Source organism: Hemibagrus wyckioides, linkage group LG19 (genome assembly GCF_019097595.1).
Source record: "Hemibagrus wyckioides isolate EC202008001 linkage group LG19, SWU_Hwy_1.0, whole genome shotgun sequence".
NCBI lineage: Eukaryota > Metazoa > Chordata > Actinopteri > Siluriformes > Bagridae > Hemibagrus > Hemibagrus wyckioides.
In genome coordinates, this window is record NC_080728.1 from 9,788,502 (window position 1) to 9,811,591 (window position 23,090).

At 39.0% G+C, this 23,090-nt stretch overlaps 3 protein-coding genes across 3 annotated transcripts; 2 read left to right on the plus strand and 1 right to left on the minus strand.

Annotated features, from left to right (window-relative positions):
• Positions 1-53: 53 nt before the first annotated feature.
• On the plus strand, positions 54-8,989 carry zbed4 (zinc finger, BED-type containing 4). The gene is made up of 2 exons (XM_058417585.1): positions 54-729; positions 4,255-8,989. Exon 2 carries the CDS (start codon positions 4,457-4,459, stop codon positions 8,216-8,218), a length of 3,762 nt encoding a protein of 1,253 aa, XP_058273568.1. The 5' UTR covers positions 54-729; positions 4,255-4,456; the 3' UTR covers positions 8,219-8,989.
• A 40-nt stretch (positions 8,990-9,029) lies between these two features.
• Positions 9,030-13,361, minus strand: alg12 (ALG12 alpha-1,6-mannosyltransferase). The gene is made up of 9 exons (XM_058417590.1): positions 13,119-13,361; positions 12,729-12,861; positions 12,477-12,650; positions 12,141-12,335; positions 11,958-12,062; positions 10,815-11,037; positions 10,477-10,646; positions 10,292-10,367; positions 9,030-10,211 (listed from the first exon to the last, which is right to left on the minus strand). Exons 1-9 carry the CDS (start codon positions 13,344-13,346, stop codon positions 9,974-9,976), a joined length of 1,542 nt encoding a protein of 513 aa, XP_058273573.1. The 5' UTR covers positions 13,347-13,361; the 3' UTR covers positions 9,030-9,973.
• Positions 13,362-14,048: 687 nt separating this feature from the next.
• Positions 14,049-19,519, plus strand: creld2 (cysteine-rich with EGF-like domains 2). The gene is made up of 10 exons (XM_058417591.1): positions 14,049-14,404; positions 14,516-14,598; positions 14,771-14,881; positions 15,005-15,096; positions 15,173-15,349; positions 16,399-16,497; positions 16,666-16,749; positions 17,745-17,840; positions 17,947-18,087; positions 19,062-19,519. The coding sequence occupies exons 1-10, from the start codon at positions 14,276-14,278 to the stop codon at positions 19,139-19,141; spliced, it is 1,092 nt and encodes a 363-aa protein (XP_058273574.1). The 5' UTR covers positions 14,049-14,275; the 3' UTR covers positions 19,142-19,519.
• The last annotated feature ends 3,571 nt before the right edge of the window (positions 19,520-23,090 follow it).

A 23,090-nucleotide genomic window follows, 5' to 3' on the forward strand; every position in this document is an offset into this window, starting at 1 on the left:
CGCTCGAAACGGATGTAGGTTATTTTATTAGGGCTGTAGTACACTAAAGAAAACATGAGCGAATATGGAAGATAATTACATAGTAACGAATTAGTAATACTACTATTAATACTACTACTAATAATAATTGTCTATTATATATACGTTTTTAAACATAGTGCTTTTGCCTTCCTGCTGCCGTCCTTTCAGAGGATCAGAAGATAAAAGCCTATTTTTAAATCCCCCAAAGAGCCCCGTTTGCCCCACCCCTGCTGGCGCCTTGGTGCCCCTGAAAGAGACCCTCAGGTCAAGAAACCCCGTATGTTTGCCTTCCTAACCCGATAAGACCGCTTACAACACATTTCCTTTAAATTAAAGTGCGCCCTAGCAGCACACAGAATAAACAATCGTTTGGACTGACTTTCTGGCGTTTATACACCAACGAGGCCCCAGTTGCCCCGCCGGTCTCGCAGTATAACCCAGGCGACGAGTTTTTGTTTTCTTTTTCTTTTCTTTTTTTTTTTAAATAATTGCCCCCATCGCCGCCATGTTGAAAGCCTCGATACCCCCATGACGTCACTAAAGCGCGTTTCTTCCGCCCGACGCTGAGTGGAGCTGCAACTGCTGAGTGTTTAACCCGCACTGGAGACAAAGCCACGAAAATAATCACCTCGCTTTGGATCAATCAGACGTGTTTATTTACCTTATTAAAGAACTCCGATTGATTGAATTACGCACCAGCAATTGAAGGTATGTGAACTTGTGTACATTTCTCCGAGCTGAGACCGTGAACGGCCGTAATGAGCGGCGCGGTGTGGGGTTTCGGTTAGATCCAGTTCTCTGGCTGGTTCTACTACCACCAGGATCTGGTTCTGCCCCGCCAGGCAGGTTGTTGCCCCCTGCGCTGTGGGCCGCGCTAGCTAGCTAAAAAGGTCCTTCTTCTGCACGGTATCTTACTAACCCTAATTCACCTTACCTCATTTAAGACTTCTAATGTGTCATGTTGATGTATGAAGTGTGGCTTTGCTTTAGTTGCTCTGTCAGTGTGCTCTTAATCCATGTGACAGTGCGATGGCCAGTGTTAGCTTCAACCATTAGCTTGAAGAGGTGAAATGTGTTCCTCTAAGCTAACAGGCTAACTTGCTCCAAATGAGGCTGCTGCTACTGCTAATAATAATAGTAATAAAACGAGCGTGTAGTACAGAACATATTGCAAACTTGATTTAAATTATGGACTTTTCCACAGAAACGTGACTAAATGCAGATTAATCATTAAACTACATGTTATTAATGGCTGAATAACAAAAATGAGACACTTATAAATTAAAATATTACATAAATTGTTTATTTATTTATTTATTTATTTATTTATCACTACTACTACTTATGTATTTTCCACTGTAGGTAAAAGCGTTAAAAGCGGTAGTTATTTATTTTTTTTACAAGCTGTTTAGCCAGGGCCTGTGTACACAAACAAGCAAGCAAACAAACAAAACAAAACAAAAAAATAGGCAACATTTTCCCGGATAGTTTTAAAACAAGCTAAAAAAAAAAAAAAAGGAAAGAAAAGTAGGCAAAGGTTGTTTGATAAGCTCTCTGCTCACACAAACATAAACAGCGACACGGCTAGCTAACGTTAATTCATTTTCCGGATCTGAGGAACTTATGGCTGAAACCTTTTGTGTTAATGCTGTTCTAGACATTTAGCATTGTATTGTTTACATTTATTTCCCCACAGCGCTGTTCTTTTAGTTGTATTCTGTAAGCTTTATTGCTTTTGTTTCGGTGTAAGTCGAGTAGAGGGGGAGAAAATGAGACGAGTGCCACTGCATCGTAGTGTACTACAGTTCCGGGTTAAAGTAGCCCACTCTGTCAAACACCAGCTCCGGCATCTGCGAGGTCAGCACTCATGATCTCCAGCTCAGGACTGATTAAAATACACCTCATAGTCTTGAAATATTATCTTTCCTAAAGAAGATATGAATTAGAGTTTGATAGATGATAATATATGATGTCTAGAATGGAGCTCTCATAAGCTCAGGGCTGAAACTACTTTGAGGTAGATTTATATTTATTCACTTCTGTTCACAGATCTGTCTAAATTATTTTTCTTTAAATATGTTCTAACATCCAGGTATTATATAGGACGGAGGTGTCGGTAGTCATCACACTAGCACCAACTTGCACTTTTTTTAAAGTTTATATTTCTACACCTCATATACATGATGTACAATAGACTTGTAGAAGTCTTAAACCTGACCGGCGAGACGGTGAGGATTCATGTTTTCTGACCGTAGTGCAGTTTGTGGAAATCGGTTTGTTTTGCAGGTTTATATTTATGCCCTAGTTCTAATGTTATTGTTTCTGTAATAACAAGCCACAGGGACGTAATATGGTGGATGTTCTACATAATTTAACCCCAGTAATAAACAGATTAAAAACATATCATTTCACAAAGAAAAACATTTTTGATAATGTGAATTTATTAATGATGTTTTTCTTTGTAAAATAATGCAGCACATAACAAAATAAAAGATAATTGTTTGCTTTGGATATCTGTATGTTTTATAGAGAGAGTGTGTTATTGCTAGGAAGAGAGAAGGAGAGAGAGTCTGATGACCCGAAATGTAGATTTTTAAAGTGCATCACGACAAACTTTGATGTTGGCTTGACAAACGTAGTAGTCGTAATGTCCGATGCTTTTTGGAGGCGAGTGGAGAGACAAGTTGGCAATACTTTTGGTGGCGAGTGGAGAGACAAGTTGGCAATACTTTTGGTGGCGAGTGGAGAGACAAGTTGGCAATACTTTTGGTGGCGAGTGGAGAGACAAGTTGGCAATACTTTTGGTGGCGAGTGGAGAGACAAGTTGGCATTACTTTTGGTGGCGAGTGGAGAGACAAGTTGGCATTACTTTTGGTGGCGAGTGGAGAGACAAGTTGGCAATACTTTTGGTGGCGAGTGGAGAGACAAGTTGGCATTACTTTTGGTGGCGAGTGGAGAGACAAGTTGGCATTACTTTTGGTGGCGAGTGGAGAGACAAGTTGGCATTACTTTTGGTGGTGAGTGGAAAGATAGGGTGCCAGTGCTTCTGGAGTTGAGTGAATACCAAAACACACATAACCCACCAAACCTCGATGTGCTGAATGTTTTGATATGTCATGTGTATGTTTTGTGATTTCACCTAATTTTGTGGTCGATGCGAGTGTGACGTCACGTGACATCATCATAAATTTATTTATCATTTCAGGGAAGGAGTATCAGATGTCAGACCTTTATATACAGTTTCCGCCATAGAAAAAGTTGTTCAGGATAGAAGACTGAGCTTTCTGTTTTCTCAGTAATATGACTAACTGCGCTTTTGTTTTATTAAGTCCAAGAGAGAAGAAAAGAGACGTTGAGGGAATGGCTGTTTATAGATGCATTGATGACAGGAACTAACTGATGTTAAATGTAAGATAGTACTACATTGCTAATTCAGTGCCGTATAAGACACTTTAGAGCCTGCTGTTGGAAGAAAATAATCATCCTCAGGGTGGTAACAGGAAATATGCTTCACATCAGGTCACATCACAGCACTCTGTCATTGACTATTTTTCACACCCTGCAGCACACCTTGAAGTGTTTTATGCCATATCTAGTACATGTGTATCTATCACGTACATCAATATTTATTATATTGCTTTCATTAGATACAATTTAGATCAATTTTACTGATAAAAGCATATACATATTCATGAATATAGTAAAGCATAGCCACATGATTTTCTAGCCTCAAGTTAGTAAGATTTCATACACATGTTAGGCAGCGTCTGTTTGAATATATTTTTTTGGCAGGAAGGAATTAGTGCTCAGTAATGAACTCAGAAACTACACTGACCTATTAGTTCCTCAGGAGCTCTTGGTTGTACAGTTATTTGTGACTGTAAACTGTTTAAGAAAGGACATTACATTATTTACTGTCCAGTGTCAGACAAACGAGGATGGGATTCCTTCTGAGTCTGGTTCCTCTCAAGGTTACTTCCTCATATCATCTCAGAGAGATTTCCTTACCACCGTTGCCTCAGGCTTGCTCATTAGAGATAAATAGTAACTTTACACTTTATAATTTTGCCTATGTTTCTGTACTTATGTCAAGCTGCTTTGAGACAATGTCCATCATTGAAAGCACTATAGAAATAAATTGAATTGCATATTAGCCTACATTATACTCATGTCTGAGTATTTGCCTCTTTATAGCAAACCTTTAATTCTCCCCTTTTATCCTTTAATTTACAGATTCCACCAAGTATAGAAGTTTCCACTCTCCTAAATGGATATGTTTCATATGTCTTCATCATCCGGCTTGAAATGTAATACGCCGCTGTAGCCATTCGACTGGTTGTTTGGCGAGACAGCCACACAGATGACACTGGAATACTCGACAAGCTGCTTTCATTAGAGAAAGTTTAGTTTCTTAGCAGAAATTCCGTCTGCTAAAATGGACAGCGAGGAAGTCCTTTCTCAAAAGACTGATGATGTGCACTTGGAAAATAACTGTTCTGTGGAGAACGACAAGAGAAAAGAGGTCAAAAGCACCTGTTTGAAAATCGAGGGGCAAGACGGTTATGTTTTCAAATCATACAGCATGACCCCTCACGAGAGTCCACTGGCAAAAAAGTCTTCGCTTGTGTCCTCGCCCCTGGAGGGGACACCTAATAACGTATCTTCTCAGGTTGATGGACATTTAGAAGATGGTCTAGAGGCAGAAACCTGCAATAGGCAGGACAGTCCAACTTCTCCAGCCATTTCAGATTATACAACTCAGACTACTGAACCAGACAAAACCAATTCAGTAAATGACCAGAGTGTGCATATCAAAGAGGAACCAATTGAAACGGGTGAAAGTTCTCAGGAGGACGATAAGTTATTCTTTGATGGGGCTGTAGGCCCCTTTGTCACTAGAAGTAATGATGATGATTATGACAACCTACTGAGTGGCTACACAAGTACTCTTTACGACGTTGCAATGGATGCAGTCACACAAAGCCTTCTGACATCTATTAGAAACCCTCTTAATCCAAGAAAGAAATCTCCTGCATGGAACCATTTTTTCATCTCTCCTCGCGATAGTACCAAAGCTATCTGTATGTATTGTATGAAAGAGTTCAGTCGGGGTAAAAATGAGAAAGACCTCAGCACTAGTTGTTTAATGAGGCATGTGCGAAGGGCTCACCCTACTGTACTTTTACAAGACAGTGACTCGCCAAATACTTCATCTAATTCTGCCTCAAGTCTAATACCTCCTGTCAAATCACCAAATAACGATCTGGCAGCTAGCAGTAAATCACACTCAGTCAGTCACACCTCACCGTCCACCTCGACATCAGAAGCCGCAGATGTAGCATCCAAAGAGGCATCCCAAAAAACCAAGCCAAAAGTGGAAAAGAGTGCCAAGGCCGACTCTGGTGCAGCCCCATCCCCTCATTCCATTAACAACCACAGCGACGATGCCATGGACACGGGGCCTGATGGCTCAGGGTCTACCCCCAAGAGCGCAAATTCTCGAAGACGATCGGCTGTGTGGAAACACTTCTATCTGTCTCCTGCTGATAGCTCCAAAGCTGTGTGTATTCACTGTATGAATGAGTTCAGTCGGGGTAAAAATGGGAAAGACCTGGGGACAAGTTGTCTAATTCGCCACATGTGGAGAGCCCACCGAGACATCGTCATCGAAGAAAATGGACAGGGTTCAGCAATTCCACCACCATATTCAACTCCACCAACATTATTATCACACTCGCAGATGCAGGACCCTGTAGAGATTAAAAAAGAACCCCTGTGTACCTCCTCATCCCCTGAAACCATGTCAGATGAAGTACCCATGGATGACAGCATGAAATGTGAAAATATGGATTTAAAGGAGGAGTTACAGGACACCTCGTATAATTCTGGACAAGAGTCTTCACTGAACATGTCTTTTGGTCTCAAAAGTGAAAGCATGCAGCTGTCATCCTCACCAGACGAATCTGCTGAAGTCTCGAGCCTAGCTCAAGAGCCAAGCTCGGTTTTCCAACAAAACAAAAAGATCATGAAAAGAGTGAAATCTGAAGTATGGCACCACTTCATTGTCTCCCCAGTCGACCAACTTAAGGCTTTGTGTCGATACTGTCCATGCGTCATTAGTCGCGGCAAACGTGGAGACTTCGGCACAAGCTGTTTGATGCGCCATCTGATGAGACGGCACCCTGATGTCCTCAAGAACCAAAAAAGCACAAGTGACAAAGCGACCTTACCTCAGTCACTCCACAGCACCCTCGCCACGGAGGACGAGATGTCAACCAACGTGACCGACAGCCCTGTTAGTGAGAAGAAACAGCACACACAAACTATTTTTAGCAAAAAGACTTCAAAGCTGTGGAATCACTTTTCTCTTTCATCTGCAGACCCCACAAAAGTGGTCTGTTTGCACTGTAACCGCACAATAAGCAGGGGGAAAAAGACAACAAACCTGGGCACTAGTTGTTTATTTAGGCACATGCAGAGGTTTCATGGGCATGTGCTCGAAAATAATAGTAATATCTCAGGTGATGCATCGTCTGCTGAAATTCAAGTAAAACAGAAGCTCATGGACACATCTACTTACATGGAAAGTAGTGAGAAATTTGATGAGTGTCACCCAGTCGCCAAAAAAATCACCAAACTTGTTGCTGAAATGCTTGCACTGGATCTTCAGCCATCGGCTGTGGTGGAAAACATCGGTCTGAACCGATTACTGGAATACCTCCAACCACAGTATTCTCTTCCTTCTTCATCATACTTCACCAGCACTGCCATACCAGAAATGTACGAAAGTGTAAAAAAGGTTGTTCTGACTCACCTCAAGGAGGCCGAGAGTGGAATCATTCATTTCACAACAAGCATATGGGTAAGCAGCCAAACACGGGAATACCTGACTCTCACAGCCCACTGGGTGACGTTTGAGTCACGTGTCCGACCTCAGGGGCAAGATTTCCACTGCTCAGCTCTGCTCGGTGTCTCCCCAATTGACTGTGATTATAACATGCTTAGCATACAGAAGCAACTTGAGTACCTTTGGGACACCTGGATCGTCTCCTCAGGCCTGAAGCTTGGATTCACTGTCACTGATAATCAAGCCATTGGAAATGTCCTGGAGGACAATGCTCACACCCTCATGAACTGTTTTGGTCATAACATAGATCTCATTGTTAATGAAGCCATAAAGAGCCAGAGGATGGTACAGAGTTTGCTGAGCATCGCACGGAAGATCTGTGAAAGAGTACATCGTTCGGCAAAGGCAAAAGAGAAGCTGGCGGAACTTCAAAAAGCCTATAACTTGCCTGAAAATCAGCTGATCCAGGACGTTCCGTCCAAGTGGAAGACCTCGTATTTTATGCTTGAAAGGTTAGTTGAGCAAAAGAAAGCCATTGACGAAATGTCTTTAGAGTGCAATTTCAGGGAACTTATAAGCTGTGACCAGTGGGAGGTGATGCAATCCGTTTGCAACGCTCTGAAACCTTTCGAGGTGGCCTGCAGGGAAATGAGCAATCGAACGGCCACGCTTGGCCAGGTCATACCCCTCATTCACATTCTCAACCGCAAGATAGACATGCTTTTCGACGAGACTATGGGTATTGACAACATGCTTAAATCTCTAAAAGAGGCCATGGTGACCAGAATGTCTCCCACACTTCATGATCCGCGTTATACCTGGGCAACCATGCTGGACCCTAGGTACAAGACCTCCCTTTTCACTGAGGAGGAGGCGGAAAAGTGTAAGCAGGAGCTCATACGAGAGGTTCAGAGGGTGTCTGTGTCTGCATCTGCAGAAACCAAACCTCCATTGTCTAACGGGTGCAGCGAGGACCCATCTCCATCTAACAGTTCAACCACAAACAAGGACAACCTATGGGCCCTGATGGATGACATAAGGCAAAAGATTAAGCAAGACGACAGGCCAAAGTCATCAGAGCTTGCCGTTCTGGAGTATTTAGAGGAGGATATTCTTGACCAGAGCTGTGATCCTTTGGACTATTGGAATCTCAAGTTGTTCTTATGGCCTGAGCTTGCCAAAGTAGCCGTACGTTACGTGGGTTGCCCACCCAGCATTGTACCAGCAGATACACTGTTCAGCACATCAAGCGTGAACTGTGCCCTGAATCAGTCTCGACCATTGCTAGAAAATCTTGAAAGACTCTTATTTTTAAAGGTTAACCTTCCTTTGATATATTTTCAGTACTAAGAACAATTTTTTTTTGTGTGGAAGAGTTTCTTAGATCCCCATGAACCCTGTCCAAGGACCAAATCACTTGTGAGATGGCCCTTTAAAACTTAATACATTACACTGAGGTTTAGATTTGGTATATAGAACATGTTAAGTTAAATAATTGTTTTGTATGCATACTACTGTTCAATGCTTGATAACTGGAGTTAGTCTTCTACCCGGTGAAAAGTGTTTCAGGGAGTGAGTGTGGGAGGGAGAGATACTTAGATTTAGGGGTTGGGGTGTGTGTGTTGCTGTATACTTTTTATGGCCAGAAATTTTTTTTCCTTCTCTCTTCTTGTGCCTTATATGAACTACTTCAGGTCAAAATGCTGTATATATTATTTGATGTGCAACAATGTTTTTGTCTTCTGACTTTAATGATTATGTAAAATGCAAACAGATGCTGAATACTGTTTTTTATATATAAGAACACATGACCCAAAAAGAAATGCTGTGACTGAAAACTGTTTAAATGTCTTTAATTTAATTATTTCTGTGATCTTATGGTTTACGGTACTGTCCATTAGAATTAGTACTTTTTTTTTTATCTTGGAAAAACAATAGCATTATGTAATATGGTGTTGTAATTTCAGGGTGAGCAATCTGTTTAAAAAAAAAAAATCATTTCTCAGGCACAATTCTTTTTATTTTTTTTTTCCTGGGGTATTAAATTATGGATCACTGTCAAGATGATGTACATTTTATAAAATGATTTCCAAAAAAAATTTGCAAAAAGAGTCTGACTGAAACCATGCAATTTTGGTGGTTATTTGTTAATAAAATGTTTACCCTTTTTCCTCGTTTTATTTTTCCTTTTTTTTTGTAAAGATTTTTTCCTCCAGCACTAGATAACTTCTTAACAAACTATAATCTGGTTTCAATGTAATGAAACAAGTGTGAGAGCTTTCCTTTTCTCACACAGGAAACTTTATGTGCCAGTAACAGTTTGTTTTCACTCTTGGAAAGGGAAGTGGTGAGCAGATGACCAAGCCGTTACACAACCCAGGTGGCTCTTGGTAGGCAATTAGACATTAGGCCCACACAAACCAGTTTTTCTTGAGAGTCGAGAATAGGTGCAGTGTGGCATCACTGTCTCAGAGTAAACATCATGCTTGCTTAGCCCCAAATGTTGAGAACAACGGTCTAGGAGGTGCTTTATTTAAAAAATAAAGTTTATTACTATATTTGGACATCCAGCATGAAAACTTTGGCAGTAACCATCCACCAGTACAACACTGAAGAGGAATAATGTGTTGCATCATGGAAGGGGGAAAAACAAAAATACACCAAGTAGTTAATAACAGTTTAGATTTTAAACAAATCAATCATCCCTTGTAGCAATGTTCCCAAACCCAATTTGTAACCAAAAACCTAAAATACCAGCTGAGATTTCACTTACATCCTTAATAAATATAGTAATAAACTGCTCTTAATTGTATACTTCTCTTCTCATAGATGAATTGTACAACCTTTATCAAGTTTTTAATGAACTCATTTTCCATTCGACAGCATATGACCCTGCTGACACTCAAGTGGGAAAATCAAGTTCGAGCACCTAACAAAACATTACTAAACTTCAGATTAGAGGAAGGAGGTGGAGCTTTCAGAGGGAGTCAGTTAATATCAGAGATACACCTACACACTGCTGCTGTTTTTATTTGGGGAGAAAAAGATCTGAGAGATAACTCCAATCTCCTACACACAAAATGCATGAAGCTTTGCAGGTCTGTGTCAGCTAGGTCTAGAGTGTGTCAAGCTCTCGAGAAGCACAAGCTTATTGCTTAATTGCACCCTGAGTGGAGGAAACTGCAAAGCATCAACAACCAAGCGTTCATATCCCTGGATGTAGAGGAGTGGTTTGTGAGAACTACTTAGTAGTGATACAAGCGTTGCGTTTGCCTCCATCAGGACATGCGAGTACGTCTTCATTAGTGGGTCTGTAGGCATCACATCTTCTCTCTTGTCATAGCTTTAATAAAAAAAAAAAAAAGAGCTTTGTCTGCTTCCACAACATACACGATACATAAGTGTTTTTGTCTCTTCACTCACCTCCACTTAGCGTTCAGCTCCAAGAAGCGCGAAACACCCGTCTGTGCAGCAAGAACATCTATGTGCAAGTTCACTTCTGAACCAAAAAGAGTATATGTTACTAAATTTCATTGTGCATTGTACTGGGTTATTTCTATTATTTTTGTCATTTCTGGTGTTATCTGTTGCTACCAGAATGAACATACCTGAATTAGCTGGCACTAACGTGTGCAGCTCCTGCATGGCTTTTCCTCCTGGGTAGTTGTGATGTGAAACATATAACGAAACGCCCGAAAAAACGCCATTAGCCACAAAATGGCCAATTACAGCAACAGACCCAATTTTATACAGCCATGACTTCCGATAGTTGTTTAAACTGAAACAAAAGGAAGTAAAACTAAAAATCCTTCCTCAATGGTGATATATTTTATGAATTCATTTATATTATACTCGGCTAATTAACTAGTCGAGTAAAAGTATGTGAATTTATCATCTGTCCTACTACAGTGCAGCACATAATCAGTCCAGTCATGTCATCACTTACACAAAGGAACAGCCACGAGCTGCCACTAGGTTGAAGATGGGGAATGTGTAAATAATGAAGCGGAGTTCCTTATGTGGCAGAAAGGAGTACAGCAGGATGAAGCCTACGACCGGAATCAGCAGCCTGTGCATCCGCCTGTCCAAAAGACCCAAAGGAACAAAGACGATGCTGGCACCAAGGGCCCGAGGAACAGCCGAGTAGAAATACCAGAGGAATGGTGAGGTTTATTGAGAAGATGTGGTTAAGGAAATGCAAGGGAAAAATGCAGTAGTGACTAATGACCTGATGATAAAACTACATATAGGCTTTGGTAAAATCTTCATACATGGATTACTGAGTTAGCACGATTTGACACATGGGCGCACCATGTACTAAAATTAGCCGAGTTTTCTTCAGCAGAATCTGGCAGAATTAGGTATTAAACTTAGATCATGCCATAACAACCATTTGTTTTCTTTTTTTTCTATTGCAAGTTCTCAAATTAATATTAACATAAATAAAATGACTTTTTTGTTAAATTTCTGCTTTCATCTGAAGATAAAATGCCCATAATTTAACATATAGACCAAACAAACTGCTTAGGAGAAGTATTAAGTATCATTTGCCATATTAAATCATGCACTTTTTGCGAACAGGAAAAAGTGCTCTACAGCTCTGCACCTTCCCCATTATCTGGTAGACTTGTTGATAACTGTTTCATGTCTCTATATGATTGCTCTTATACAAATAATGCAGGACTGCATTAGTTTTCTCAGACAATTCGACCTGGTCATTTTTAATCAAGATCTGTTACACAGCTGAACATTTTACATAACCTGTGGGCAGTTATTATTTAGAAAATGTGGCATGCATCTTCTTTAATACAATTCTGTTTACTTTAAAAAAAAAATGACATCTGTAAACTTATATTTAGATTGTTAAGGAGAATGGCAGAGGTCACTGTAGCAAGTAAGAAAAATGTCCTGAAATGATATGAGGAAGAAAGCAATAAGAGGAACCAAACTCAAAAGGGAAGCCATCCTCTTCTGGGTGACACCAGATAGTGCGATTATAAATCATGACTATTTCACAACTATATACTGCAAAGTTTTTTATGCATTTGTTAAGGGATATACATAGAACAGTGTTCTGAGCAAAAGGATATTCCCCAGTTAGAGCTTTTGTTCAAGATGGTGTTGTACCAGAGAACCTGGCCTTCAGGCCACAGCAGCTTCCTCCAGAACACAGAGTCAACACCGATAGTGAAACCTACAACAACAACCAGGTTTACTTCAAACCTTCACATAAAACAACAAGGGAAACCCACACTTTCAAAACAACACTTACCAAGTGACAAAATGCCAGCTGGTACAGCATAACAAAGCAACTTTTTTATACTGAGCTTCTTGGATAGAAGTGACAGCAGCAACATGAGTCCAAGCAGGAGGCACAGCTCTGAGCGGAACACGATAATAACCAAAGCAGAGAGCATGATGAACTGGCCATGCTGCTGAGACATCCAGGATGTGAATGCCAGCAAAACTGTAAAATAAAAGGTGATTCGGTTCATTTACAGCCCCATGAAAACATTTGTATCTGTAACAATACACATCTAAACATGTAATTTGTACTACACATACACTTCATATTATATGCACACATACTTCCAGTTAAAACACACACCTATAGGCAGAGCGAACACGTTCGGCAGAGTCCTTGTGCTGTAAAACATCAGGTGAAACTGTGACATGCACATAAGGCAGAAGAGGCCAGAGGCGAGCGATCCAAACAATCTCCGCACCTGTTTCTGCATGTGCCATAGACTCAGGCAGACGCACATCCCCAAAACACCACGCACTGTGAAGAACACAACATCCATCGCATGTCAGTCTGGAAAACTGGACGCACACACTCTGTAGGAAATAACATGCATACCAACAATCTGTGTGTAAAACTTTGGAGCCTCAAGGTGGGAGAGTAAAGCAGCCATAGGTGTACTGAGGACAGAGATGAACAACGGCCCCAGGAAGGTGCGAGGAACCACACCAGGGAAGTCATGATGATCATACTGAAGAGAGAGAACACATTTATGCCCTAAAACACAGCTTACTACTTACAACTTACTAGACCTCATACATATAGACTTAGTTGTGTGACTGAACTTTGGCCTAAATGTATGAAGTCTAGCAAATAACTTTCAGTCAATCAAACAACTAACATATGATCTCCAGAAACTAATGTGAAGTCAGAGCCTACTCCATGACTTAACCAGTATAAAAACTAGAAATACTAGAATTATAAAATGCAATGTTGCAAGCTCCTTACCTTTTCTAAATCAAATCTGTGATAAAGAATATCATGAATGGCTTGCAGGTTAAAACTCTCTTCGACTTTGGCAAAAGGGCACGCGATCAAATGCACAGAAATGACACATATCAATAATATAAAGTGTAGGAACTGGGGAATCGTTCGCTTCCGCGCCATGCTGGACGAGCAGGTTAAACTGCGCATGCGCACCATAAATCGGTTGGCCCAGCTAGTCATGTACGTCATCAAGTCGGAAGTAAAGTTTGAAGCTTATCTGCCTTTACTTCTCATGATTTTTAGATTAGTAATAAGTAAGAATTTGTTTGTCTAAAAGACTTGTTTTTTTAGACTTTAGGTCCATTTCAGGAACTATGTAACTTGAATAACGCCTGATCTTCTGGACAAATCGGAGCTCTGGCTCACATCCGGGTATTAGCCCCACCGTTAGTGTGTGTTCATGGGATTTGTAGTTTTTTATTCATGTAAAATAATCGCTTCATAAAATTGACAGATATGTAAAATGTATGGCCTAAACCTACGTGTGACAGTAACTGGCATCATGTAAGATAATTACAAAAATACAGACTTTGTGCTGTGTGTGTGAAATGTTTACATTACATGTATCTATCTATATATTATTACTGTTGTTTGTTTATTTGTCTTGAGCAATCGATATTGCCCGAAAATGGTTATTAAACATAAACGTACTAAGCCCTCCAGGACATTCTAAGGAAGGCTTTGTATTATTTTACATTTTGTGTTATTTTACTAAAACAGACCTGTGGGCAGTAAGTGTTAAAATCCACAATAAAGTGGGACAAATCCTACCCTACACACACACGCGGTTTGAAATAGAAGGCCCGCGCGTGGCGGCATCCCATTGGCTCAGACTTTGACTGATCGGGAGAATCAACCAATCAGAAGAAGCCACAATCGTAACAAGGGGACTAATGCGGAAGTGGAGCGGCGCTGGTAGCCGGCATGAGAGTTGTGAAGCTTTGCATATCCATCAGTATATAGAGTAGTCCATTATCGGGTACCGTTTCCTGATGATGGAGGCTACTTGTTGACTGGAAGTTGATACTGTTAACCGCTTTGTTTGCTTTTCTTCTTTAGTAGTAACTTTTTTTTTATCATGATTTTTGGAGTTTGGTAGTTAGGCAGCTTTTCTAAACATGCCACTGTCTGACATGATCAGTCTGCTCTTCTGTCTTGTTTTTGTTTTATCCTTTGGCAATGGCAACGCAAAGGATTTGGGGGCTCTGTGTTCCACTTGTAAACAAATAACTGATAATTTCAACAAGGTAAGTCCTGTGTGATCTGGTTCCAAAGTGCAGATGTTCAGGATGAGCGAAAGGTGACCGCTATAGTTTAATCACTACATAATCTGATTGCATTATATCCATTTTTGTAAGGGTTTTGAAAGAACTACAAAGAAGAATTTTGGTGGTGGAAATACAGCATGGGAAGAAAGGAAGCTGTCAAAATATGAGACCAGGTGAGGTTTGATGCATGCACCTTTAAAATGCTGACCTGCATGCAGGCAAAGATTGTGAAGGCTTTCACGTGTGTTCTACAGAGTGAACATGCATTATTTCTATACATTGTGTGTTGACATGGGGTGTATACTGTGACATCCTGGAGTGACTGTGTTTTCGTTGTGTTTTCAGTGAGATTCGGCTGGTGGAGATTCTCGAGGGTTTGTGTGACAGCAGCAGTTTTGAGTGTAACCACATGGTAGAAGAATATGAGGAGCACTTTGAGACTTGGTGGTTCAAGAGGTCAGGAATTGAGCTCCATCTCCTGAATAACATGCAGCATGATTTGTTTAATTCATGTTTAATTTGTACACTCTCCATAGTATGCTAAACGTTTCATTGTAATTCCATGTTAATTGGTTGCAGGAAAACGAAGCACCCCGATCTACACAAATGGTTTTGTATCGAAACAATCAAAGTCTGCTGCCCTAAAGGAACATTTGGACCAGATTGTAACTGTAAGTCAGTACAATTGCTTCTGCTTTGTTTCAAGGTATCCTGTTTGTTAAGTTACATTTACTTGTTTTGATGTAGCCTGTGTAGGAGGATCTGACAGACCGTGCCATGGAAACGGTAGATGTGACGGTGATGGGACGAGGGGAGGAAGCGGCAAGTGCACATGTGACCCTGGATATGAAGGAGAGTTTTGCCTGGACTGTGCTGAGAGATATTTCAGTGAGGAGAGGAATGACACCTTCTCCTCATGCAAAGGTAAGCAGCATAGATTGCATATAGATTTGGGTTTCCTTCCCTTCCCATACTCAAGAGTTTCTTTTCAAAACCTGTTTTTAAAACTGCCGGAGAAACATTAACTGAAGAAATTGTAAGGGCAGGTTTAAAACTGATGCTATGGATGATCTATAATAACGGTTTTAGCTATAATTATATAGCTATAATTATGGTTTTCTATAATAACTGTAAGGTATCAGGACCAGCTAGAGGCCTGTAACAATAACAGAATGAAAGTTGTGATCTGTATATTTAAAGATGATCTGCAATGCTGTAACTATAGCATGTGCTACATATCAGTTTTTACTAGGCAGATGAATTTGTGTTAGAATTTGTGTGCACGGATGACTGCTATGTGAAAAACACCGGTGAAACACACAAAATGGAGTCAGTGAAAAGTTAAATAACTGTGGCTAAAAAAATACTGAAACAAAATAAAGATGCTAACCAGACTCTAATCTAACACATGATGTAAGAGACGTATGCAAGCTGCCTTTCCCTTAGGCACGCTCATGGATGTACTCTTTTACCACTGAGTGCTGCTGTTATGTTATGATTTATATAATCTACTTTCAGTTAACTTATTAGGCTGAAAAGTGGCAACTAAATGAAAAGCCTGATTAGCTAATGATATACATTAATACAGACTATAGTCACATAAGTTTACATACAGATGTTGTGCACTGTGTCAACACTGTTTCCCCTAGAAATATCGTCTAGCATCAGATCATGTTAATTAACATCCCCCTCTAAAATAAAGTTCCTACTGACAGCCCATTCTTTTACCACCAAGAAAGATCTGAACCAAATTGAAAGTGTTGCATTTAAGCAAATTCACTTGTCTTTTGTGAAAGTCAACAGGAAGTCTTTTTTTTTTTCTTCATCTGATGGTTGGTTGGCTGAGATTTTTTTTCTTGGATGCATAATCTACTTGTCTATTGGCAATTCAAGCGCTTTAACATATAATCATGCCTGAGTTTAGCTGGTGCAGCTGGAACTGGCTTATGATGGTGATGTGATCGTGTTTGCAGAGTGTCACTCATCTTGCACAACCTGCACTGGAGCCACTAATAAGGACTGTAATGACTGCCGTGATGGCTGGGAAGAAGATGAGGAAGAAGCATGTATTGGTGAGAATAATTTCCTTGTTGCAGTTATCCTCATTTTATTCTTCTGTTATGTATTTTTCTATATGTGTTTGCATTCCTGGCTGTTGTGAGCATAGACATGCGCATTTAGAGGAGAATTTAGACCTAGACCTAACATGCATCTCAATACGATCTTCTACAATGTTTCAGACATTGACGAGTGCTCCAAAGACCCTCCTCCATGCAAAGACAAGGAATACTGCTTGAACACTGATGGATCATATTCCTGCAATGGTTAGTAAGCATAAACTTCTTCACTACTTATTATGGGTTGTACATTTGTTGGGGATTACTTGGTGTAAAAAAAAAAAAAAATAAAAAGTTGCCAGTTGCTTTAATGCAATATGACAAGTGCTAGTACAGTGGCCATCAGACTCCTCAGTACAGACCTGTCCACCATACATATCCTTAGTGACTCTACACTCCACTGTCCCTTCACACTGCACTGTTCTGTTACTGTTACCACACAAAACACAACTAAACATTTTGTAGATTCAATTCAAACCCATTCAATTTCTTTTGAGTTCAGGTTTTCATTTCACTGCACGTTGTATATTGTATGTAAGTGTGTATGAGATAAACCAAAAAAATCTTGAATCTTAATGCCAGAGAGCTTCTGTTGGCCTTCAAGCAAGCTTTGTTACCTTGTTAGATTAAGATTAAACCATTGCTATTGCGCATACAGTCAGGGGTTTAAGGGGTGCGCCAGTGTTGGGCCCTTGAGCAAGATCTTTAACCCTCTCTGCTACACATTGCTGTATTATGGCTGACCCTACCTTTTTTTTTTTTTACAAGCTAGGATGTGCGATGAAAAGAATTTCACGGTGCTGTAATGTATGTGTGTCAAATAAATGCTTCCGCTTCTTCTTCTTCTTCTACTGAAAGCTGCACATCTTAGCTTTTACAGCTAAAGCAGTGGTCAGCCTAAATGAGGAAAGCATGCAGGATGTGAGAGACTCATTTGCTTCTGGTAGTAGTTATTTTCACTTCTCATCAGTTTTATCTAGGTGAATTTGTGTTAAAACAAAACAAGGGCAGGGCTCTGTGTTCATGCAACTTTAAAAGCATAGGGTAGGATTTGTCGTTTATTTAATTATGCCACTGCAGAAAAATTCAGATTTTTTTCTGTGCATGCTAAGATTTTCCTGTTAGCAATGTTGGCACCTTTGGATGCAGTTTTGTATGTGTGTAGACTCACTGTGTTCCCCTGGGTCCTTTCTGTACCACAGTGTGTGACGGCAGATGCTCAGGCTGCAAAGGGCCAGGACCTGGGAACTGCGTGGCCTGTGCTGAAGGCTACAAGGACGAAGAGGGCACTTGCACGGGTACAGATCCAGCTCCGACGTCAGCTTTAACTTTATCAGTGTTTGTCTTGTACTTTACAGATTTGATAATGTTCATTGTTACCACTTTGTTCTTTCTGTCTGTCAGACGTGGACGAGTGCGAGCTGCCTGACGCAGTGTGTACTGAGGAACACCAGGAGTGCGTCAACACTAACGGCAGCTACAAGTGCCGCTGTGCAGGAGGCTTTGAGGAGCATGATGGAGTTTGTGTTCAGCAAGCTCAACCAGGTATCTTTTCTAATTAACCTTTAAAGATATAGCTATGTGTTTGAGGTTGTAGTGTTTCCGAGTCCATTTCAGTTTTCAATCCAGAGATAAAAGATAAATACTTGCAGGTTACAGGCAATGGTGTAAAATGAAAAAAACTATTTCTATGTATGATATTCATGGTGGCAGAGAAGTGCAAAACAAATAAACAAATCTGAAACAATTCAGACTCTTACTCCAAGTCTTAGTACTGATTGGACAAGACATCTGTCACTCAGGATATACAAGAAGTAAGAAATTGTGTATCTGACTTTATCTTGTGCATGTCTGGAGGTCTGTGTTCACTTTAAACCATATTTTTCGATAGTTGCACTTTAAATCTAATAAAATAACAAAAATATATATTTAAAATATCAAAAATAACAAGGAAAATGGAATTCATTCAACGGTACTTTAAGGATAGACATTCAAATGTCGTGATTCTGGATATACTGATAGCGTATCATGGCATAAAGTTTGTGAGGTCTAAAAACACACCTAAAGAACACAGGTATGTTTTTCGAAGACAAAACTATTCCAGATTAAAACGATGTAAGGAATGCTATAAGAGCAGAGCTGCGTTCATATACACACAAATCAACTTTCTATTGCTCTTGAGTGACCTGTCTCCTCCAATCAGCGGTAAGAATTCCATTTGCAAACTAGACCTACGTTTTCTGTTTGTCTGAATTGTCGTTCTATTTTGTTTTTGTATTTGTTATTTTGCTTTCAGATTTGTTATTGTTTTGCACTTCTCGGCCACCGTAGGTAGCTAGACAGTTTTTAAATATCCAATTCAATTTAATTGATTTGTATAGCGCTTTTAACACTAGACATTGTCTAAGCTGGATCCAAAGCACTTTTGGATACAGTAATTTCTAAGTGAAAATTAAGCTAGAAATATGATCAGAAACTGCTAATCTGACCAAATAATTTTTCCTCTTTTGTGTCCACAGAGGACAGTCAGGAAGGACCTGCTGAGGACACTGAATACTCCAATACAGAAAATGTTTTAACAGAACACCAAGACCTGTGAGCTATTGCTGGAGTTCTCAAATCAGCCACTAGGGGTCAGTAATGGCTCTGAACGTATTTTGACCACCACTTGGTATTTACTGTACATATTTGAGAAACTGCACTTACGTACCGGTCAAACATGGACAACTCTTTATTCCGGTGGAAAACGTCGAACCCAAGCACTGCTGCTCAAATGAGAAAAGGCCGTTGTCTCGTTTTAAAATATGTTTTTTTTTTCTTCTTCATTTATTTGTGAAGTAAAATAAAGTCACACCACATCATCTCTTGTGTTCATTTTGTGTAGGATTTGGGTGTCATAGGGTTTGGGTCCTGACACATTGGGGTAGTTGCATATACTTTGTATGAGAGAATGAAAAATAAAAACCTATTAATGATATGCTTTGGTGTTTGGGTTAAACTACATTTTTAATTATTATTTTCCTTTTCCTCCCTTCATGGCAAAGAATCTTATAAGAGTTTCTTTTTAAAACCTGTTCTGAAAACATTTACTGAGGAAAATGTAAGACTGATGCTATGGATGATCGTACTTCCCATGAATGATTATCGACAGATGTGTGACAAAGATGAGGCTGCATGTTAAAGTCAAATAAAAATACAATGTTTAGAGGGCTGGAAGTGCTGAGATGAAATAAATAAATTATATGCATAATTATTATTAAGTAATTATTTAGGTGATTAATTAATTAAAAGTAAAAATTAGTTAGGGTAAATATATAAAATATATCAATTTTACTGATGACCTGTGCTTTGTATTCACAACTGTTAACAAATAATTTGTAGATTAAATATAAATATAATTAACGGTAGGCTTAACTTTGTCTGGTAGTGACTGTAAATTATATTTACAGCATTCCTACTGTCATGATTACTGCTGTAGTTGTGCAGCAATACAGTTGTTTTAGCTATTTTTATATTTATATCTGGAATAAATTTGATTCACTGATCCTAATAAAAGAATGGTGTTTGTTTATTTGTTTATTTATTTATTTATAATATAATATAATTAAAGCAATCATTTTGGTTGACATAAGAAAGAATTAGAAATCAAATTCCACAATAACAGCTTGTTAAAATGAACATCAAGTCAGACTAAATGAAAGCAAACAAAAAGAAAGCACGCTTTATTGGTTGTGAGCTTGCTGGTAAGCATTACAGACCTAATATTACCTAATAATTCTTAGCTTTACTTTGAGTTTAAATGTACATTTTATCCAAAGCCGCTTACTAATGAGGAAACACAAGCAAAGTGATATATCAAGCAGAGGATAATAAAAATAGTGCTACCAGATACAATATATTGCCAAAAGTTTTGGGACACCCCTCCAAATCATTGAATTCAGGTGTTGTTTATCAGGGGTTAGGTTCGGCCCCTTAGTTCCAGTGAAAGGAACTCTTAATGCTTCAGCATACCAAGACATTATGGACAATTTCATGCTCCCAACTTTGTAGGAACAGTTTGGTGATGACCCCTTCCTGTTCCAACATGACTGTACACCAGGGCACAAAGCAAGGTCCATAAAGACATGGATGAACGAGTTTGGTGTGGAGGAACTTGACTGACCTGCACAGAGTCAACCTGATAGAATATCTTTGGGATGAATTAGAGTGGAGACTGTATGTATTGCTTCCCTGTTACTCTCACCCCGTTTGACTGAAATGAATGAATGCTGTTCCTTTTTTTTCTTTTTTTTTTAAATAAAAAATATAGGATGTTAAAAAATAATGAAAGAATTGTTGAAAAAATAGTATTTACTTTGCTTCTTGTAAATGCTTTGGAGATTCAGATTTATATGATAAGGGATGTACCTGACCATACTGACCTAAATGACACTTCTGACCTAAATTAAAATGTCACTTCAACTCAGACATGTGCAGCAAAAGGGTGATTTTTGGCATGGACAGAGTAATGCTTCATTATACAGAGAAAAGAAAATCTGTTATAATGGAAATCTGTTAGTAGATGCTGTAGATCTGAATCTATAGCTAGTGAATACTGAAGACAGGACAGATACCTGCACCTGTTTAGTAAAGCTGCTGTTTTGATATTTGATCTATATCAGGACCTACACAGGAAAGTTTAGGGAGGCTTATAGAGATCGAGATATTCACAAACACTTTTTCTCCTTGTTTTCTACATGCTTTGAAATCTAGTTGTAGAGTAAAATTAGTCATGCTGTAAGTTGTAGTATGTTATAATTACAACAGTGTTACAGCAGCTACAAAGCAAAGTCCTCTAAATACAGACTGATGCTACAGCTTGTACTGTGAACATTTTCCTAGAATAGAAGGCAGGCTGATGTATCAAACTGGTCTGGTCACAGTATTCTAGAAATGACATGAAATTCTGACAGTAAAGCCAAACACGTGTTTTATTAAATGGAGACACAGTTTAATTAACAGTTGTGCATCCTTTGGTGACTATACAGTATGTTGTGTACTTATTCCTAATTAGACTGAATTGTACCCATTGTATCGGGTTAGATTGTGTCCAAAAAAGAAGACATTTTGTCTTGATCCACAGTCTCAAAGTGGGGTCTGGGGACCTTGTGGTATCAATGAAGCATAATAAGGGAGCCAGGGGTACCATGGACATGTCCAGCGAAGCACTGGCAAGGACTTCCACTATAAAGTTATACTTATTATTATGCTTTTAAAAAAAAAAAAAATTATTACATTGTTTGACTGGTCAGGTGATGGGGTTTGATCCAAATAATACACATATAAATAATAAAACCCTCAATAGATGTACAATTCTTGACTCAAATACCATGCTTAAATATCAAATAAATATCCTTAAACAATGTGAGTGTAAATACTACTACTACTACTACTACTACTACAATTAATAATAATAATAATAATAATAATAATGATATTAATAATAATAATAACAATTATTATTATTATTAATATTAATATTGTTTTATTATTATTATTATTATTATTATTATTATTATTATTATTATTATTATTATAGGATTCTTTTTCTCACATAAATCTGAAAGAGGTCCACATTTTTTGTTTGTTTGTCTCTCTGTTTTCAAAGGACCCTTGACCATATAAGATCCCCTTTTCCAGATTTTCAAATCTACAGTAAAATAAGTTCATTAATTGTTTAATTTTAAGTGTTTCTCTCTTATGGCACAGTTTCCCAACTTTGGACCTAGAATACCCATTCTCCTAAACATTTAGTCTTTTCTCTGATGTCAATCACAACATCCACAGCTAATCAGTGAAATAAAGACACTTTTTGAGCTGATGTGTTTAAAATAGTCATTAAAGGTCAATGCATACTCCAGGATCAGCTTTGGGAAAGCGTTGATATTCTGGTGTTTTTCAGTATGAGCGATGGTATTTGTATCCACTTGGTGGCAGTATAAAACCAAATTTCAGATATTTCGGCATTGTACCAGGTAGACCTGAGGGCCGGAGGTGCTTCAGTTCCTGCCTTTGTTCCTCAATGATAGCAATGTGTGGAGTGATACACACTTAAGCCTCATGCTTATAAGATGTTTTTCTGGATCAACTGCCAGAGTGCTATGTGTTCAGTTACACACTCTACAAGCTACAAAGAACTAGCATACTTTTCTAAAGTTTTTTATTTTCTTCTTTTAGAAGGAGTCTCTGCCTCTGCTGGAGGGAAATCTAGTACATGCTCAGGCATGTAACAAAGCCTGCACCTTCTTTTGTGTGTTTGTAGTTTCTCAATCCCCCTTATTTACGTCCATCATCTCAGGGGAAAATGCCCACTGACTCACATGATGAATGAGGACTCAGTAAATATGCCCTGGACATTTCTGTCTCTCATCATTTAAGGCTACAGGGGAAAGAATGGTGGAACTTATTTATGCATGTTTTTATCTTTCTATACGTGCCACATACATAGTCTACACGTAGTGTTTGACTATATGCAAAAAATCTGTGGCATTAATAAGTATAAAAAGTGT

What these genes read in the sequence shown, in the direction of transcription:
- creld2 (XM_058417591.1), top strand. Translation starts at nt 14,276, where the DNA reads ATGCCACTGTCTGACATGATCAGTCTGCTCTTCTGTCTTGTTTTTGTT. An exon ending in TGAGGAAGAAGCATGTATTG is followed by an intron (nt 16,498 to 16,665) that starts GTGAGAATAATT and finishes ACAATGTTTCAG; the next exon opens with ACATTGACGAGTGCTCCAAA. An exon ending in TGTTCAGCAAGCTCAACCAG is followed by an intron (nt 18,088 to 19,061) that starts GTATCTTTTCTA and finishes TTGTGTCCACAG; the next exon opens with AGGACAGTCAGGAAGGACCT.
- alg12 (XM_058417590.1), bottom strand. Translation starts at nt 13,346, where the DNA reads ATGACGTACATGACTAGCTGGGCCAACCGATTTATGGTGCGCATGCGC. An exon ending in CGTGTTCGCTCTGCCTATAG is followed by an intron (nt 12,336 to 12,476) that starts GTGTGTGTTTTA and finishes TTTATTTTACAG; the next exon opens with TTTTGCTGGCATTCACATCC. An exon ending in GAGCTGAACGCTAAGTGGAG is followed by an intron (nt 10,212 to 10,291) that starts GTGAGTGAAGAG and finishes TTTTTATTAAAG; the next exon opens with CTATGACAAGAGAGAAGATG.
- zbed4 (XM_058417585.1), top strand. Translation starts at nt 4,457, where the DNA reads ATGGACAGCGAGGAAGTCCTTTCTCAAAAGACTGATGATGTGCACTTG.